Source organism: Haliotis asinina, chromosome 10 (genome assembly GCF_037392515.1).
Source record: "Haliotis asinina isolate JCU_RB_2024 chromosome 10, JCU_Hal_asi_v2, whole genome shotgun sequence".
Classification (NCBI taxonomy): Eukaryota; Metazoa; Mollusca; class Gastropoda; order Lepetellida; family Haliotidae; genus Haliotis; species Haliotis asinina.
Genome location: NC_090289.1, coordinates 34026554 through 34047207, shown reverse-complemented (window position 1 = coordinate 34047207; position 20654 = coordinate 34026554). Strand labels below are relative to the sequence as shown.

The 20654-nt window shown below is 39.5% G+C and overlaps 1 protein-coding gene across 5 annotated transcripts in view; it reads left to right on the top strand.

Moving 5' to 3' along the window:
• The window catches only part of LOC137298009 (multiple epidermal growth factor-like domains protein 6), a 94730-nt gene that overhangs the window by 56807 nt on the left and 17269 nt on the right, over window positions 1-20654 (top strand). For 4 of the 5 annotated variants that reach the window (XM_067830035.1, XM_067830033.1, XM_067830032.1 and 1 more), the window contains exons 8-12: window positions 10743-10877; window positions 11402-13264; window positions 14605-15276; window positions 15992-16126; window positions 17206-17346. In XM_067830035.1, coding sequence (XP_067686136.1) covers window positions 10743-10877; window positions 11402-13264; window positions 14605-15276; window positions 15992-16126; window positions 17206-17346 — 2946 coding nt within the window. The remainder of the gene's footprint in view (window positions 1-10742; window positions 10878-11401; window positions 13265-14604; window positions 15277-15991; window positions 16127-17205; window positions 17347-20654) is intronic. The other variant, XM_067830036.1, reaches the window with a different exon arrangement.

Here is a 20654-nt window from a genome sequence, read left to right as displayed (position 1 = left end):
AAACGTTAACTTATTTGCGTAGATTTATGACTCGTGGATATAATTCCCTTTATCTGAAACAATAATTTCAGTTATTCCCAAACCCAGTCATTTGCTACATCAGTAGAAGTAGAAGATTAAGGGACCATTTTGAAACACATATATACGTGTCATATTGTCATGCGATGTCACGAATAATTATTGACAATCGTCATGCGTTAGAAAACATGCTGAAGACCCGCGTAGGTGTACAGTTTTCTTGATGCACCTGTAATAAGTTATATTTTTTCAATGCTGTAACTCTACTGTACATATGTGGCTTTGATGAACTGTGCTGAGTGTTACAGAACTAGATCCTTTATCACATAATAATGTTCTCCCCGAGAGTCAGTAGAATTTCTTTTTTAGAACAGGCAGTGAACCGTTCGAAAGAAGTATGGCGTCATGTGAAAAAAGGTTAAAGAAAACATTTTAAGGGAAAGGTGTAGGAAATTTGGTGTATTTTTCTCAAAATATCTCTACCATTTATTGTTCGAAGATGAAAGCACAATACAGTGTCGACAGAGTTTATAGGTAGTATGTTTGTTCACTCTGTTTTTTCTGTCCCTGTTATTCAGCTTCCCAGATAAAACCGTTATGTGAACGGCACAGACTGAAGTGATACAACACGGTTCTTCCATCAAGGGAGATGCACTGTAGTTCTTGTGTATCACTCTACCAGATATATATCTTACCCCCACACATTCTAATGGCTCTTCCTGACAATGCAAAACGCCAAATTAGCCTCAATGCAAATATGATTGTGGTTCATGAGAATCGTCTTCGTGTAGTTCAGCTCATTCATCTATTCAGCTATTCATACATGCTGTGGTACCGATCGTCCTAGCAGGTTCATCTAGATAAAATGCCACAGATTCCAATACGGAGAGGAGTAAGGGTGTAAATAGACTTTAAGGGTTCTATCCAGATTGAGTTCCAGGTACTCTTTCAGTGTCCGGTACCATCTGTTTGTGTGGTTCTCTTGCTGACTTCTGGTAACCTCAGTCGCGATGGCTTATTTGGCCAGCCGATAGAAGCGCAAAAGAGTTACCAACTTAACATATGTCTTTGGCGAAAAGCTCAAACCCATGTTTTCACGCGAAGAATGTATATATTCTTGAATACTCTTTGACTAAACAATGTGTGAAATCCGTTTCTGGTTTTGTAGGTTGTGATACTTTTAAACTCTGAAAGTTTAACTCTGAAAGTCTTGAAATTAATGCAAGAATGAAACTACCGTATTGTATAATGTCATAGGTTATTGAGTTAATGTTATATTTATATTTCAAAGTTGATGATATACCGTTTGTACCATTTGCTTTCGGTATCATTATACAGGAAAGTCACTGTTTCCTGGAAAAGGTCAAGAGAAGTTAATTAAAGTACGTTTCTTCAGGGTTTTGATCAAACATTAAAAACCGAATTGGTGGAATCAGTGCATATTAAGGACGAACGTTAGGAGAATTCTGAATAGAAAGAAAAGAGGATATTTTAACTTAAACAAATTTATATCCAGATTAATCATTATTGTCAGTTTTGAAAGGATCAGATGTAGTCACTGTGCAAAATCAAAGTAACTTCTGTCCTATTTTGAGGGGTATTCCGAATTGTTTAGCTCAGCGAACCTTAAAGACGAACATGTAAATTCACTACAGCAAAGGTTATGAAATAGATATGAGGAGGTAACGTAGTGTTAGTCTGATGTAGGAAGAAGGGACACAAGCAATCGCTTCACTCCTCATAGATTTACCCGTATTCCTATTTACAATTAACATGTCGCATGACAGAAAGGAACACGACCGAATATGGATACGTATGTAAGTCAACACTGCCCAGTCGAAAGTTTAGAAATTTTGTTTCGGTTCCTTGAAATGTACGTGATACATACCCAGAATGGTACATTTAATGTTTCCACAAAGAAAGCAACCATTAAGTCATTATAAGCCAGATACATAAAAAGCCTGAAGCCAACCATTAGTCTCAGTGAAAACTTCTTAGTAGACTTATCTGTGAGTATGTGAGTTAAACTTGCTCCCAAGGAAATACAACGAATGCCCCACAGCAATTTGTTGGTTATCAGGCTGACACAAATAGGATACTGGTTTTGCTTTTCGTGAGCAAGAAGCCAGAGATGATGCATTCATTTTGAAAGAATGTATTCACAGACCTGACCAAACTAGTGAATAGTTTTATTTATGTAAAAAGAAAAATAACTGCCACAAACAAACCATAAAAAAACATACTACTGGCATTGCATTGGTATCAAAATTGGTAGTGGTTAGGTTGCGAATTGGTTATACAAGAAAGGACACAAATACACGTACCTGCTTTATTAAAAATGTCTCGATTATATGGTAAACATAAAGAAACGCACAGTCTTTGTGGTGCAGGAGATTCTTATTCTTTTCGGGCAAACCTGGGTGCTGTTGTACAAGACAACGTTAGTACTAAGTCTGCGTTAAGTCTATGTCAAGGTATGGGTGTACGGTCACCTTAGCGCTAAGATCGCTTTGAACAATGGCACCCTGACCTTGAAGGTATTCTTAGTGACATAATTTTCAAAACATGTTTAAATTTCATTTTACGCGCAATCTTGAGTGTTGTTGTACAAGACAACCTTAGTACTAAGTCTGCCTTAAGTCTATGTTAACGTATGGGAGTTACTGTCTTCTTATCGCTAAGATCGCCTTGTTTACTATATGACCATGACATGTTACATGCTATAAAAATGTCAAGGATTTCCGAAAATAATAACGTTTCCCACAATTGTAAAAGATATCAATTTCTAGAAATGTTGTATATCATAATAATTAACAGACTGGAACATATTTTTATTGGGAATAAAGATGCTATGACCACCAACGATTTACAATAACGTCAGGTGGAGGAAATTTGAAAGTTTGTTTTTACATCAGAAGCATCTCCACGATTTGTCAAACATACCTTCGTATGAGTCTCCCAATGGCGATCTGTAGGGATATATCATATTCCGTTGCAGCCAGACTTAGCCAAAGTCGTCGTCCGCCTACTTACGTTAACGTACACGCATTCCTGTCATAACCCAGAAGCGTTAATTAGGGGAATGGCCTGGAATCCTTTCTGGTCTGGGCATTCTGTGGATCTTGTTCCGCAAAATGTGACAATCTGTGTCATCCTGAAAGACTAAATAGGTTTTGGGGGAAACGAGTGGCATGTTGTCACAATAATACTGTCCAGTGACCCTCCTCGCTCAATATGGAGTAGGGTTCTGCCAGTCTGATGCCTCACCACACAACTGACCCACATCCAAATTTGTCTGGGTGTGTCAGGATGGCATAGGCTTGTCGTTTATTTCGACCTGGTTTCCATAGACACTTGCACTGAAAGTGCACCCTGAACTAGACTCATCTGAAACAAACATAACACGGGACAAGTAAAGATTGCCTTCGACTTTGTCTACGCCATTGACGTCTGATGGCATAAGGATGACTTGAACGGTGTGGAAAATACTTCACCGTCGAGGATGGATTTGCATTCGCAACTCATGTTCCAGTAGACTGAAAAAAGTTTGTAGCCACTTGAATCATTGTTTGAGATTGATTTCATCAAGTCTGTTTTCGGATCAATCACACGTGTACCCTTATCGCTCATCTTGTATGCCATGAACGGCGACGATGGTACATGTTCCAGTAAGGTGATCCCAGGCTCTAAACATTGACTGTGTTGGACATGGCTGTCATCCTCCAGCATGACGTAAGAGTGCACGATGCAAACACCCTGTCGCAAGTAGAATGCAAACATAGTATGAAATAATATACGCTCGTACATCCTTAGAGGCGGAGACACACACATCGCCCCTGTTTTAATATAGCAAAGCACAGCAATGATAAAAATGTCTTTGCAAATGAAACTAGTGCAACAGTACTGTTCCTGAAAGGATATTCCTTTACTACTACAAAGTGCTGCAATGATAATAATGTCTTTGCAAATAAAACTAATGCAACAGTACTGTTACTGAAAGGGTATTCCTTTACTACTACTACTACTTTATTAGAATGAAACACACTGATTTTCACACGAAACAATGGTTATTGCTTTACTTCTCCATTGATTACAAGACACTAAGAAAGGCAACGCTGTGTAGTACTTCTTCCAGTAGCCACTTTGTGCGTGAGAATGGTTTACACCGTTTTCAGCAATATTGCAACAATATCACGACGGGGCCACATTGTACTCATATGAATATGTGAAATCTATGTATCTATTGTTTGTAGTGAGTGAGTTTAGTTTTACGCCGCACTCAGCAATATTCCAGCTATATGACGGCGGTCTGTAAATAATCGAGTCTGGACCAGACAGTTCAGTGATCAACAACATGAGCATCGATCTGCGCAATTGGGAACCGATGACATGTGTCAACCACGTCAGCGAGCATGACCACCCGATCCCGTTAGTCGCCTCTTACGACAAGCATGGTCGCCTTTTATGGCAAGCATGGGTTGCTGAAGGCCTATTCTAACCCGGAACCTTCACGGGTCTATATTGTTTGTAGCATACTGTCAATCAAACTAAGTCTAATTAGAGCATGATCTATAAACATGCTTTTAAGATCGAGTGTATTTGTACCCGACAATGTTTGATTGAATGCTTTATGCACCGAGTAAATGATTACTTACAGCGTGTGCTGTTTTGAATGTTTTATGTCTCGAGTGAATGATTACTTACAGCGTGTACCGAGATTGAATGTTTTATGTTTCGAGTTAATGATTACTTTAGGTTGTACCGAGATTGAATGTTTTATGTTTCGAGTGAATGATTACTTACAGCGTGTGCCGAGATTGAATGTTTTATGTTTCGAGTTAATGATTACTTACAGCGTGTACCGACATTGAATGTTTTATGTTTCGAGTGAATGATTACTTACAGCGTGTACCGAGATTGAATGTTTTATGTTTCGAGTGAATGATTACTTACAGCGTGTACCGACATTGAATGTTATATGTTTCGAGTGAATGATTACTTACAGCGTGTACCGAGATTGAATGTTTTATGTTTCGAGTGAATGATTACTTACAGCGTGTACCGAGATTGAATGTTTTATGTTTCGAGTAAATGATTACTTACAGCGTGTACCGAGATTGAATATTTTATGTTTCGAGTAAATGATTACTTACAGCGTGTAACGAGAATGAATGCTTTATGTTTCGAGTGAATGATTACTTCCAGCGTGTGCCGAGATTGAATATTTATGTTTCGAGTGAATGATTACTTTTTGCCCCGACTTAATGAATTCTCTCTGTCCTGCATGGATGAATGCTGTCCTTCAAATATTCGTTGTAGGTATTTATGTTTTAAGCAACTAGCTGTCAACTAGCTGTCAACTAGCTGTCCAAAATGAATGTTTTTAGTCCTCAACTACGGCGTGAGTGCAGTTAGTCAAAGGCACGTCGTTCATTCACTCGTCATACCGATGTTAATTACCATCAGCTGTTCAGCATCTGAATCTATCTACATAAATCTGCACCAAATGTAACACAGATCGTGTTGCTGCACTTACAGAGGTGACTAATGAAATGCACTGAGATGCACATTGTGGAATCTAGGTCAGAATATGTCTCCGGAACTTACCTTTGTCACATGACAAATGTCTCTGGACCTTTGCTCGTACTATCAACCACTAGGCTAAGTGTCTGATTAAATTATGATAACTGACATCGGCATCCAGTGTAATGGCTTGTGCGGTTATGGAACTTTCGTTTGTCTCACGAGGCGATGTAAACGATACATGTCCCTACCGCTAGATCGCTGCTCATGATATGTGTCTGTATTGCGTTTTCAGTTCAGCTGGACATTTTACAGTTAGCTTGTAAAAGGCTCACGACCCGAAGTAAAGGATACCAGTCAAAATATCTCGGACTGGATCGTTGGTCATAATATTAAGCACTCAACCTTTTATCTGATTAAAACAGTTCTGAATTATTGCGTTAAATACCAAATACCCAAAAAGTAGTGTTGTCCTTGTAATACGTGTTCGATTCATGTGCAAATTCTATTCTGGGCCCACTTCCTCAAACCGATCGCTGCGTTATAACAGTCGTAACTCCCATACTTTAACATAGACTTAAGACTTTTGTAGCTCTACGATCGTCTTGAGGAATGGGACCAAGGACGCTTTACACATAGTTGATTAGTATACAGTATGCCTACTCGTTAAATTATGATAGATGACATCGGCGTCATGTGTAATGGTTTGTGCGGTTATGAAACTTAAGTTTGTTCACGAGGCGATGTATATGATACCGGCCAACATGTCCCGACGACTGGGTCTCTGCTCATAATATTAACCACTCAGCTACCTGTTTGATTTGAGTTGTTGTTTCATTAAAAACAAAATGCCCAAAAAGGACGGGTGTCTGTGTTACGTTTTCGGTTCAGCTGGACATTTAAGCTGAAAGCTAGCTGGAAAAGGCTCATCCGCATAAATTATCAATGACTTACGTGCATGTTTTCTTACTCGTTAAATAATGATATATGATGGTGGTCATCAAGTGTTACGTCATAGTGTTACATCATAATGTTTGATATGACGTCACTTGCTTGTCACAACACAGCTGTTTCCCCCTTGAGTTCACAACGTACCGTGAATACGATAACCGTACATCGACCATACAACTGTATTTCAAGTTGATTTTGCGTCTCCCCGTTAGGTGATACTGAGACAAAGTTCTTTAAAATCCAGAAAAACAAATGCGTCCAGAGATCGGATTTCAGAAGCTTTTAATCAGACAGCTACACTGCTTCCCGTTAAAACATTTGTCAGGTTCTTAGGTCATACAGGCTCTTGAAAGATCAGCTGGTATCACGTCGACAGCTGACACGCAATTTTGCTGTTAATTCCGATAGAACTTGTCGATGACATTTCGAAACATCATTTTACGATAGATAGCTATCGTATAGCTAATAGATTCCGACACTGTGGTGTATCCATAAATACCTAACCAATTAAAAGATATAATCAGATAGCGTATCGTACTTGTGATTACATGTACGAAATAATATAAAAGGTAACATAATGAGAGTCCGACTGTACCTTGGCTCCGACTTGTTAAAGAGAAAACCACAGCCAGGAAGAACGCTGTTGCTCAGTCATTCGCACTTGACATCCCTGTGTTTACACAGATACAGGAGAAGTTTAGGAACGTCGATTGCACTGGTTTACTGGTTGGCGGTTGGCGCCCTATTATCTGGCCCCCAAATAATGTGTTATTTCTTCACGATAATGCGTCGTGCAATCGCAAAATGAAGGAACTGCTCTTGCGCGGATCTCTCAACATTATCCAGTACATGTTAAAGTGTCTTGTACCAGACACAACATTTCCTGGTGTTCGACCTTTGTGATACAGAGATAAATATTAACAAGCGTTCTCTGATGTTGCACGTAAATGTCAAGTTGTGCTGTTAAAAGATACGAAGTTAAAACAGCCAAAACACATCATAATCCATCGGATTGTTGCGTGGAACCCTGTAGACATGTTTAGATTGCATCCCTTAAGCATAAGCGTCAGAGTAATAACACAGGACACATTTTTCATTCTTTAGTCTGTTCAACAGGCCCCTCTAAGTAATTGAAGGAATTACAGCAAATTTGAAGGAATTGCATCTCAAATGTAAACAAACGCAGCCCACTCGCGAAACAATTGCAGCGATATCGGTAGTTTAACGGTAATAACAGAAACCCATCGGCCCTATCGGAAGCAATGTCGGTAATACTGGAAACACGCTCGGCCATCTCCGGAGATTTTTCCAAGGATGTCGGCGTTAGCCACAGTGCTAGCGTTGAAAGCACTCTTCTTTCGGATGGCACAGAAACGAGCCTACCATATCAGATCGGCACAAGCTCGGCTTTTAGATGGAATGCTCTCTGAAGGACCAATGCATGAGTTGATGCGTTGAGAAGAATAGCAGATTCCTTCGTGTTGATGATGGCTTTCCTTAGGTCCAGTCACTTTCCACAGCGCCTGAGCGGATTGCTGAAAATATCTCAGCCAGAACTTGTACTTTAAAGTTTAAGATCAACTGCGTATTTTCTCGACACTACTACGGACGACCGTGGTGTAGTGTGTCCAATTTACATTATAAATTAAGTTGGTTCTTTAGCAAATGGAATTCTAGCTTACAGCGCCACAGAGAAAACGCGATATTCGCTGGATATGCTGGTGTTGGTTTCCGTAAGGAATGTCTTCGCCGATAATGGGTTATCCACTATGCGGATCCGGCTTTGTATGAGAATAACCCACAAGCCTTATATCCCTCCGCCAGAGCAACAGGTGCAGTCAGTTAGGTTAATTTGAGTCAGGGCGAAATTCCCAACAATAACTGACAAAGGTGTCTCAGATTTACAACACTACACCACCCTCGTCGGTTATGTGGGAAATTAGTTCATTGTCTAGAATGTGTCATCATTTTAGCATTTTTAGGAGGTAGCATAGCAGTCCGTTTTGGACAGCTGGACATGTCATTGCTTACTTACAAAACTTTGTACCTTAGAAAATATCAGATAGTGACACGTATCCATTTTTTCCTTTTGGATTTACATTGATTGACAGTTGTTTAAAACTCAGCAATATTCAAGCTATATGGCAGCCGTCTGTAAATTATCGAGTCTGGACCAGACAAGACTGCACTCAACAGCATAAGCTTCGACCTACGCAACTGGGATACAAAGACTTGCGTCAGTCGAGTCAGCGAGCCTGACCACCCAATCCCGTTATGATTAGCTTCCACTTACGACATGTAAGACCAATTCTAACCCGAATGTTGACGAGTCTTTCTTTAACGTATTCAAACAATTACGCACGGAATGAGCTAGGAATTACAGTAATTGCTAATCATGTGTATGTTCTGCACTCCATTCAGCTTCTGCCAAATATTTGCCCATGTTCAAAATGAGACAGATTCTTGCTAATGACACCTGACCTAAATTTTGTCTCTTAAACAAATATAGCTTTACATAGACATACAGACGTTTGAATTGTTGAAATTATTTCCTATTCAATTGCTCTAAAGTTCAGAAAATAATCATTTAACACTGTGTTTGGCTATTCATTTTGTTAGGACACATTGGAATGTATGCTACAATCCGATTTATTGGTAAATTGGACTGGGTGAGGAACATTGATTGACATGAATGTTTTATTTATAAGTGCCTCATTCACAGATGAGATGTGCATTTTCATACTCTATTAATGAGTTTTAGTAAAATGTGTGAGCAAAGTATTCATTAAGCACCTGTGTATTCGGCTGACTCTGAGATTCAATTGTTCTGGAATCCACGACGTTCCGAAATGACGACGCCATGCCGCTTGAGATATTATCATTATATTATTATTATATTTTTTGTTAAAAACTGTAAAACGTAATATGATACAGATTCATATGGTCTTAGAATTATTAACATTGGATATGCGGTCATTTTACAATAAGTCTTACAGCATCGCTTTTAGATGATACTTCCACACGACCAATAGCTCGTAATCTGAGAACTACATAAAATGGCAAATGGTTTAAAACGCTAAACAGTAGTTACCTTCAACATTGGCGTCACAAAGGCTGACAGCGGATACCTATGCATCTATTAGCATAGACAAAATATGTTACGCAAAATCAATATGTAGTAAGTCAATATATGAGTCGAGTACTCTAACTGAGTTCCACAATAACAATCAAACAATTTCATGTGTATCTTTAAAGGTGGTACTCGAGATTGAAATCGCTAGATATTCCAAGTCAAATTATTCCACCGTAATCTGTTTTCGTCCTACATGTCCATGGGTTGTTCCTATCCAATCATCATGGTAAATTGTCTGTTCCTTTCAATGATTGTCGTAAATTGTCTGTTCCTATTCAATCATCGTCGAAAATTGTCTGTTCCAATCAATCATTGTCGTAAATTGTCTGTTCCTATTCAATCATCGTCATAAATTGTCTGTTCCTATTCAATCATCGTCATAAACCGACTGTTCCTATTCAATCATCGTCATAAACCGACTGTTCCTATTCAATCATCGCCATAAACCGACTGTTCCTATTCAATCATCGTCGTAAATCGGCTTTTCCTATTCAATCATCGTCATAAACCGACTGTTCCTATTCAATCATCGTCGTAAATCGGCTTTTCCTATTCAATCATCGTCATAAATCGGCTTTTCCTATTCAATCATCGTCATAAACCGACTGTTCCTATTCAATCATCGTCATAAATCGACTGTTCCTATTCAATCATCGTCATAAACCGACTGTTCCTATACAATCATCGTCATAAATCGACTGTTCCTATTCAATCATCGTCATAAACCGACTGTTCCTATACAATCATCGTCATAAATCGACTGTTCCTATTCAATCATCGTCATAAACCGACTGTTCCTATTCAATCATCGTCATAAACCGACTGTTCCTATTCAATCATCGTCGAAAATCGGCTTTTCCTATTCAATCATCGTCATAAACCGACTGTTCCTATTCAATCATCGTCGTAAATCGGCTTTTCCTATTCAATCATCGTCATAAACCGACTGTTCCTATTCAATCATCGTCATAAACCGACTGTTCCTATTCAATCATCGTCGTAAATCGGCCGTTCCTATTCAATCATCGTCGTAAATTGTCTGTTCCTATTCAGTCATCGTCGTAAATCGGCTGTTTTATATATTACCTCTCACTGCAAGTCGTGTATCTTTCTTCAGGAAAGATTGGTGACTCTACCTGTGGTAGTGACGAGGACTGCTCGGCTGCTGTCGCCAACAGCATCTGTACCAAGGGGGCGTGCAAGTGTGTCAGTGGTTACCGTGCAACGGGAGACAACAGAGAATGTATACTAAGTAAGTTTAATAAAACTTGTTCACTTGGAAACCAGTATTTTCGTAATTATGCTGACTGTTCATGTACACCTCATTGTCATCCTCACTCAAACTTGCTGTTCTCATGATTTCCATGATCTACAGAAGTCATTCCTTTCATGAGTCCTAGTAGTATATATTTTGGATTTGTCTAGAGAAAACGAAAGGGCGAAATGCTCTTTGAACAATTAAATGATTTATTTTTTAACCTTACCAGTATTTTTATTGTATCTTGCGCCTCTATCTCGAATTCTTGAACGGTTTTTCTGTTTAAGAATACGAATGGACTTCAAGTGTTTCCATTCTAGAAGTTGAAGAGACGAAGAATGAGCACAGTTGTTATAGATATACAGCTTCTTTACTCTGTAGTGGCGACGTCTCTACTGATTATAATGTTGTCAAGCAAGTGGTATCCATCTTACACATACGTCAACTGTAGTGAAATCTGTGTTTAATATGATAATATGTATGATTTACTGACTTTATGTATCGATCTTAATTTTCAGGAAAGATCGCTGACAAATGCACCGTCCACAGCGACTGTAATGACGCCGTGGAACACAGCAACTGCACCAAAGGCGTTTGCATTTGCAACTCCGGGTACTACGACGTACTTAAAGGCACGGAGTGTACAGTCCGAAAGATTGGAGATCGTTGTAGCACCAACTCAGACTGCCAAGATGCAGTTGGAAACAGCACGTGCAACATCAAAATGTGCTCGTGCAAGCGTGGGTTTAGAGTAGGCGATGACGACAATGAGTGCATCATGAATAAAATCGATGATTTCTGTTTCTTGGACTATCATTGCAGTGACGCTATTCCAAATAGCCTGTGTAAGGACTCAAAATGCACGTGCGAAGTCGGATACAGGGCTGTTAAAGAAAACACAAAGTGTCTAAAACGTAAAATTGGGGACCCAACATGTAAAGTCCATGACGATTGCAAGGCCGTTATAGCCAACTCTGAGTGTAGAGGATCGATGTGTGTCTGTCGGTCTGGTTTTCTGGCCAGTCCAGATCTGGACTCCTGCGACCTCCGCGGTATTGATGATTCCTGTGCCGTCCACGCTGATTGCTTTGACGCCGTTGTGCACAGCAACTGCACCGACGAGGTGTGTGTGTGTGACATGGGATACTATGCAAGTGATGACGGTAGCGAGTGCCATGTACGGACAATAGGTAGTAAATGTGAAGGAGACAGTGATTGTCGTGCCGTGTCTATGAGCAAATGTGTTAAACAGGTTTGTGAATGTGCATCTGGGTACCAGTCAATAAACTCCGGCACTGAATGCGAACAACGCAGAATAGGTGCGACATGTGGCACGCACCGAGACTGCTTCGATGCTCTTCCTGACAGCAACTGTACCAACGGGATGTGTGTGTGCAATTCTGGATTTTATCAAAGCTCTGATAAATCGAAATGTATCCTTCGGAAAATAAACGATTTTTGTTCTGTAGCAACGCCCAGTGACTGTTCCGATGCTGTAGCAAATAGCGACTGCCTCAGCTTTGTGTGTAAATGCAATTCCGGTTTTTACCCATCCGATAATTTCAGTAAATGTGAAAAACGGAAAATATACGACACCTGTTTCGGTGACAAGGATTGTAACGATGCTGTTCGGAACAGCAATTGTACCAAGGGCACGTGCTTATGTGATTCAGGGTTCAAGGTCAACGTGTACAACTCCTCGTGTATACAACGTAAAGTGACTGATGACTGCGTCTTGGACACAGACTGCAGCGATGCAGTCGACAGCAGCAGCTGCATCAACAACAGATGCGCCTGTATCTCAGGATATCGCATGTCAAGTGACAGGACCGCTTGCGTTAAACGAAAGATTGGCGATGCATCTTGCAACGTCGACAGTGACTGTTTCAACGCCGTTCCAAATAGCAATTGCACCAATGGTATTTGCTACTGTAACTCTGGGTACAGAAGTGAAGACGAGCAAGACCTTTGCACAAAACGGGTCATTCATGACGCATGTGACCTTGATACTGATTGTTCGGACGCCGTGTTGCATAGCAACTGTGACAGCGGCGTGTGTGGGTGTAATAGTGGATTCTACGTCGCTGGGAACATGACGTCCTGTATCCAGCGTAAAATAGGTGACACTAACTGTAAATCTGACTCTGACTGTTCTGACGCTGTCCCCGACTCTACGTGCTTGAACAACACCTGTGCTTGTCAGTCTGGGTCGCACCACACCGATGACTTCAAGATATGCGTGCTCAGAGTCGTTGGAGATGCTACGTGTAAAGTGGACACCGACTGCAGCGACGCCGTTCCCAATAGCAACTGCACGTCTGGCACGTGCTACTGTAACTCCGGCTACTACGATGAAAATTATAGAACAGAATGTGTGAAAAGTAAGTATGGTGCTTAATATTAAAAATATAATATTTGTTGGTGATGGTCTACTTGCCGTATCGGTCATTTCTGCCCACTAGCACATTTGCTTGTATCTTTATGCTCACTTTCTACTTCACATATCGATAAAACGGTATGTATTTATCCGTCCTCTAATCACATCGATACATGTATCAGTGTCCTCATATCCATCTGTCTGATCATCCATCGATCTGTTGACCAGGGCCTAGGTTTTCAAAGTTTCTTAACACTAAGATAGTCGTAAGTTAATGTGAATGTATGACACTTACGGCTGTCTTAGCGCTAAGAGAGCTCCGAAAATCTAGGTCCTGCCTTCTTTAGTCATCCTGGGGCGGTGGAGTAGCCCAGTGGTTTCGAAGACCCGGGTTCGATTCCCCACATGGGTACATTGTGTGAAGCCAATTTCTGGTGTCCCCCGTCGTGATATTGTGGGAATATTGTTGTCATACAAAAAGAAGCAATACATATATCCTACCTGTCGGATGGATGTATTAGATCCACAAGGAAACATATCTACAAGGAACACACGGAACAGGAACCACAGATCCATCTGCATTACCTGTACCTGTATATCATGCAGTATGACAGGACGACAACTGGTTTCTTGTACCCCTCCCCTCACTTCATCCACCAATTGTAACTGTAAAATATACTCTCGGCTCATCGGTATGTCAATGAAAAATCCAAATTATGTTTAACATTGTGTCTTTCGTGAATTTACATTCAAGCATATCAAGATGGTATTTTGGTAGAGTCGTGTCCGCAAATGTTTCTTTATTTTGCAAGTTTGTATTCTGTAACCTGTTTTGTAAATGTTTTGTGAAACGGAATTGATCTAAGGATGTTTTTAGTTGGTTAACGGTGGTATTTTTTTCGCAAAATATATACAAGTATGTTGAAACCATGTACCCTTTCTCTCTGTTCACAGTTTCCACTTCTATCTACATATCCATGACATTCTGGCCCGTGAAGACGGGTTAATTAGAATTGGTCTTCAGCAACTCATGCTTGTCTTTAGATTCGACTAACGGAATGGGTTCTCAAGTCGCTGACTTAGTTGACACATGCGTAGATCGACGCTCATGCTGTTGATTACCGGATTGTTAGGTTCCGACTCAGTTGTTTGAGAGGCCGCCGCTGCCGTATAGCGGAAATATTGCTGGATGTGGCTTTAAACAGCATCCACATCAAGTCATCATATCCCATTTACCTGTATTTGAATATACATTCATCCAACTCTTTGTATTAATGTGTCATTTATCGTTGTTTGAACCAACTATGAACTATAATCTAATAATTTGTTTTGTATTTTTTTCAGGGAAAATAGGTGACGCAACATGCTTCCTTGACACCGACTGTTCAGATGCAGTTGCTAATAGCAACTGTACATCTCGCGTGTGTCTGTGCAACTCTGGTTATCATGTAAACTCCAAGAAAACTACTTGCAGCAAGCGAAGGATCTACGACACCACGTGTCTCATGGACTCCGACTGCAGCGACGTCGTCAACAACAGCCACTGCGTGGGAGGAGTGTGTTTATGTCAACTTGGCCACAGCGTCAACAAGAAGAGAACAGTTTGCACCAAACGTCGAATTTACGATACTACTTGTGAAAAAGACATTGACTGCAGCGCAGCGGTTGCTAAAAGTAATTGTACAGATAACACGTGCTACTGTAATTCCGGTTACTATAGCAACAAATTCAATGATACCTGTACAAAACGTAAAATTGGAGACCTTTGCTCACTGGATACGGATTGTGATTCCGCCGTTGCCATGAGCGCATGCGTGAAATCTAAATGCACATGCTTATCGGGATATCAAGTAGATGATACGAAGACAACGTGTTCAAGGAGGAAGATATTCGATGCTACATGCACGGTCGACTCCGACTGTTATGATGCGGTTGCCCATAGCAACTGCTCCCGTGGGATATGCAAATGTGATTCTGGTTATCATGTTTCTACCAACAAGACCTTGTGCATTCTGAGTGAGTAGTGAAACTGATGCAAACCATTACTTTATCTTGAGTGAGCATAGATAGTTTTGCGCCGCTTTCTTCAATATTCCAGACACATTGCCCCTGTGAATGACTGTAATAAGCGTCACACATTTTATCCATGAGGGGAATCGAACCCGGGTCTCTGAGCGCTGTATATTTCATAACGATACATTATTATTAAGACAAAAATAGGTAGGCACAATGGAGTAATACATTGGTATATTCATCTCCCATGTGGACTAAGGAGAGTGAAATATACTCGTATCATAATTTAAAAAATCATTTCAGTAAACCGATAAGATAATAAGATAATTCCATTACAAAGCCTACGAGCTTTACACGTGTTGACCTTATAGCTTAAAAAGATGTCCTATCCTTATGCTAAAAAACCCCAATAAATTATTAGTGTATGCAGTCATGCGATTGTCCAACAAAAAAAAAAACCCATTACATTTTGAGACCACGTTGAGTTTATTGGAGATTGCATTTAAGTAATTTGAAACATGAAGCAAACTTACTTTGAAATATTTTTCCGAAAAGATATAACTGCACTCATTTTGGAAGTAGCGGTCGTGCTAAGACAATTTGCCACTTACTTCCAAGACCTTTCCAACTTTGGGAATGTGTTTTTCGTCCAGTGATTATACCACGCTTTCCCTAACGGCAATTGGTAATAAAACTCTTGTTGTTAATGTTCTTCCAGGAAAGATTGGTGATGCTTCCTGTGTGATTAACTCAGACTGCAATGCCGCCGTACCACACAGCTGGTGTAGCGAGGGAATATGCACGTGCGACTCCGGATATGACGTCACACACTTGAAGACTGCGTGTGTCAGGCGTAAGTTGACCATCTGACAGCGCCGGTTGAGAAGCTCTGGAGGAAGACTCATTGAAAATATTGTTCATTTTCTACATGTTGTTGATCATTTTAGTTTCTTGGGAGCAAATGAGATTACCTGTAGTTTTTGTTCTTTATAAGCAGTTAATTCTTTATCAGCAATACATCTGCGCAAGCGAATAATACAAATTGGACAAGCTTTTATGATTTTGCTTACTGTAACCCTTGTTTACCTAATACTTACTTTTCAGTTGAATTTGCGGAGAGGCCTACCACCCTAGTTTTGCAATATGATAACCATGATCAGGAGATTTAGTCTACGTAAAAACATCGCTGCATGTTAGCTATTTTGAAATGTTCAGAGAAACCTAGATAAATCGGAAACCATACACTCCTGATAATTACTGTTTGGAAAACTTCGTTGTGGTTCAAATTGCTCCACAGCGATTATAGTCTCTCCGAACTCAGTGCACTTGTTAATCCTGACGTCTTCTTTGGAAACTGTACCATTTGCGGGGTTTAACTGAATGTAGATATTTTTTCTGTACATGTAAAATGAGCCAAAATCTTCATGTGAAAATGTCTTAAAGCTTGAAGTTACCCGTACTTTCATTAAAGAATTTCGGCAAGCGGCAACGTGTCTTTTGATACAGTAATAAATGCAGAGGTGTTATATTTGTTACGTGCATTGTCCCTGACATGGCTATTCTGCTTTGACAACATCATAACCTATTCAACGTTCATTATTGACCTCATTTCAGGACAAAGGATGCCTCACTTACAATGTGTGTATTGCTTGCCCACGCTATTGCCACTAGAACATTTGTCAAGTTCACATTTGGTTCGAGGTTCCTATAGTAAACTATATTGACTTCATCGCTTTGAACTAGTCAAAGAATTCCCAAATTCTCGACAGCAAGAATTCAAGTTTTACTGAGTGAAACTGTAGAACTTCATTGGTCGAACACCGCCTTTGAAGTTACACGACGATTGATATGTGTTCATCAGGACTTAGCGTGGGTCTATAGATTTCTACTAATATGTGTGGTTTTAGTTGCTCAGCAGACAGTGTTTTCTAGGTCCTTCGTATTTGAGTGAGAGGTGCTATGTCTTCGACCAGTGTCGGCATATTCACCCCAAAAGCTATTGTGATGCTAACGATGCCTGTGTTTGTCCTCGTGAACACTTTGTTCTTTTTGACAACGTCACGTGCCAGCCATGTAAGTATGATTTCAGTTCGGTATATGTATACTGGGTCCGGGGACATTCAATTAACACTAAAACTCCTTTTATCCGAAACCCTTTAGCCTCTACCCCGTGTATTCTTTAACTATGCCGTCTGGGAAATTTTGTTATCAGAAGGTCAACGTGGACAGGTTACTACATATCCATGATCAGCCCCAATGGATTATCTAGTCTGTCATACAGATCCTGAAACAACATCCAAGGAAACCCCAGTCAAGATTTCCACAGATTCAGCGAAAATGATGAAAATCTCTTGGCTCCTTTTCAATATAATGATATCCTTTTTATCATAAACTGTCTTTGTTCTGTAAAATGTGTTCATTTCAGAAAGTAGTTGTCAGTCTCTGGGTTTACACACATCATGAAAGAACTATACGGATGAGGTGGGGAGGTGTCACTGTATATACGATGCTCACATGTTGGCACCACGGTCAATTAAGCAAGTCATATGTTTCAGTTATTCATCAGTGTGCTATGACTTTTCAGCCCAAACCTTCAATGTCAAACGTTATCCTCCATTAAACATTGCCATATCTTCTTTTACAGTCTTACATTATCATGTGTTTGGTTAAACGACATATTTCATAAACCACATCTCGTCTAACCCGAACATTTCTCAGCATTTTAAGCAATAATATTACAAGTTAAACGTGGAATACAGTTGACCGTTTTCGTTAATATGCTTTAAATAACTTCACTGTTTAAACAAATAAACTATTAATAAGTATAAGTACGTGAGTATGGAAATATTCAAATCCACACTGAGAATCATTACATCTCCAAATTCTCGAATGAGTACAGAATGAGAAGGAATGAAAATTATGCCAATTCTGTCGTGTCCATCTTGCATGAATCGTCTAAATTTAGGAACAAATATGCAAAGCGTTTTGCATATCGATGCAACCGCTTCCAGCAACTGCACTACGAATGCAAACAGGTGCAAGGAGTGTGCAAACATTTTAACGAAGCATATAATTGTCATAATTAAAATCATTCCAGAAAGTTGATCCCAAATAGATCATAAACATGAAAATATGCAGTCACCTGTCTCCGCTATGCATTTGAAATTGGAAATTAATTGCGGTGTGCTGTGAGTATTTGCTTCTTTTAAATGACCTTTGACAGCAGATGAACGTCAACGTCATTTAGGCGAGATTGATGGTGCTTTAATGATTTTTTATGCTTCACAGTGCCAGGCAGTGTTTAACTGGAACGAAATGATCAGAGGAGTGCTTTGGGTAGGGTTTGTTATCTCATCTCAGGGATTCCAGTTATCGCCTTTGAAATGAAGAGGCATGATCCATTGCGTGTTTAGGCGAGAGATAATTTCCACTAGGATTTCATGATTTAATATATAATTTTGTATTTTCTTCACATTACGTCAAAATATTGTCATGGTTTTAAAGTTTCGCTTCCAACATTTGTTTGATAAAATACCACACACGAATATTTCGATAGTTTTGGAGTATGGTCGTGAAGTAGCTATTGACCCTGTTTCACATTTCTTTGATGTCTTGTTTTTTTAATGGAGACGCAAGTAAATTAAATACTTTGGGGGTATTATTGCTATCACAAAAATAGACAAGTGATACTATTTACGTAATGAAGCATTATTTTTTTTATATCACTAGAAACTAAAGATTTGATTTTTGGAAGTGCAATATTAACATGAAACTAAAGCACCGTAATACCAATTACCTTTACAACGAACACGGTTATATCGAACTAAATGATATAAGGATCAGGGCCCCGTTTCAGAAGCTCTCGTAAGCCTACAATTTCGTAACGTTTCTCGTAGCGTTCGTACCTCCAATAGTCCGTTTGGTTAAAAAAGCGGACCGATGTATTGCGATGTAACTCGAAAACTAATAAGCATAACATAGTCAATAAAACGCTGATCATAATCAAAACATCATACCAACTCTGTGAGTTTTTTGCAGAATTTTTGTCCTAATAAGTTGTATAACAAACTATCATTAAAATATTGATACAGTTCACTGTTTATTACGAGGGAGGAGTGTAGAGAAGGGGACAGCCAGGTGTTCGAGAAGCTCGTGGACAAATGCCGAGAAAGTTCTTTATTCATTAACCTGTGCCGTGCTGTCTCCATACTTTCTCGCACACCTGTCTGTCCCTTTCTCTGCACTCCACTCTCGTAACAAACAGTGAACTGTATCAATATTTTAATGATAGTTTGTTAAACAACTTCTTTATTCTAAGGAAAACTATTCTGCAAAAACCTCACCGAGTTGGTATGATCAGCGTTTCATTGTGTATGTTATGTTGATTAGTTTTCGAGCTATACTGCAATTCATCGGTCCGCTTTTGAGCCAAACGGACTATGTATTACAGTATAGAGGTAAGGATGCTACGAGAAAAGTTACGAGATCTTAGGCTGAAGAGAGCTTTGTGAAACTGGACACTGGCTAGCTATTCTCGAAACGTTCGTAACCCTTGGACCCTTTAAAGCCAATTCTTAACACATTGGCAACGACCAAAGTTAAGAGCTCTCTGTCTAATTGCTGAGTAATTTAGCTGAAATGCGTATGACGAACTACGGTTATATCGTTCTAACATACGTAGTCCAACTGTGTTCGACTATAAACGTCTTTTACTGTATGTCATTATTGTTCTTTGATAAGCGATAGAGTGAATATCTTTTACGTCGCCTTTGTGAGTATTCCAAAATATCACCCCAAGTGCGTCACACAATGTACTAGAGACAAAAACCCGTGCCGTTTGTGAACGCTTCAACCACTTGGCTACCCTCCGTTTAATTCCATTAGTGAAGTAATATAGAAAAATCAATGCAAATATATACTCTCTCTTGACTGTCATCTGAAACAAATTCCGTTCGGTGTAAAGGGAAAAAGGCTTTGAAAATGTCATAAATGGATCATTGAAAATCAGTTTGTGAAAAGAGTAAACATCATCTGCTTTACCTAAGCACATGTTAAGTGATTTTAAGCACATTTAAAAATATTCATACACATATAATGAAAGGATAATATTTAACGTGACGTACGTTGTTTAAGAGCTAGTTTTAGTTTAAACATATTTATTCACAATGAGAAAAAGACTAGGTGCAAATTCTTTCAACTTATAAAATCCCTCTCCAAAGGTATTTACAATGACTGATTACATTGCAAGCACTTATTAGGAACTGAAACTGTGATTAAAAGATAACTTGGGAAATATTACAATAAAAATGTGTATAGAGATAAGACTATTGGAATCGTTTTGATTTGCATTAGTACTGATGTACGTTTTCGAATATAATTTC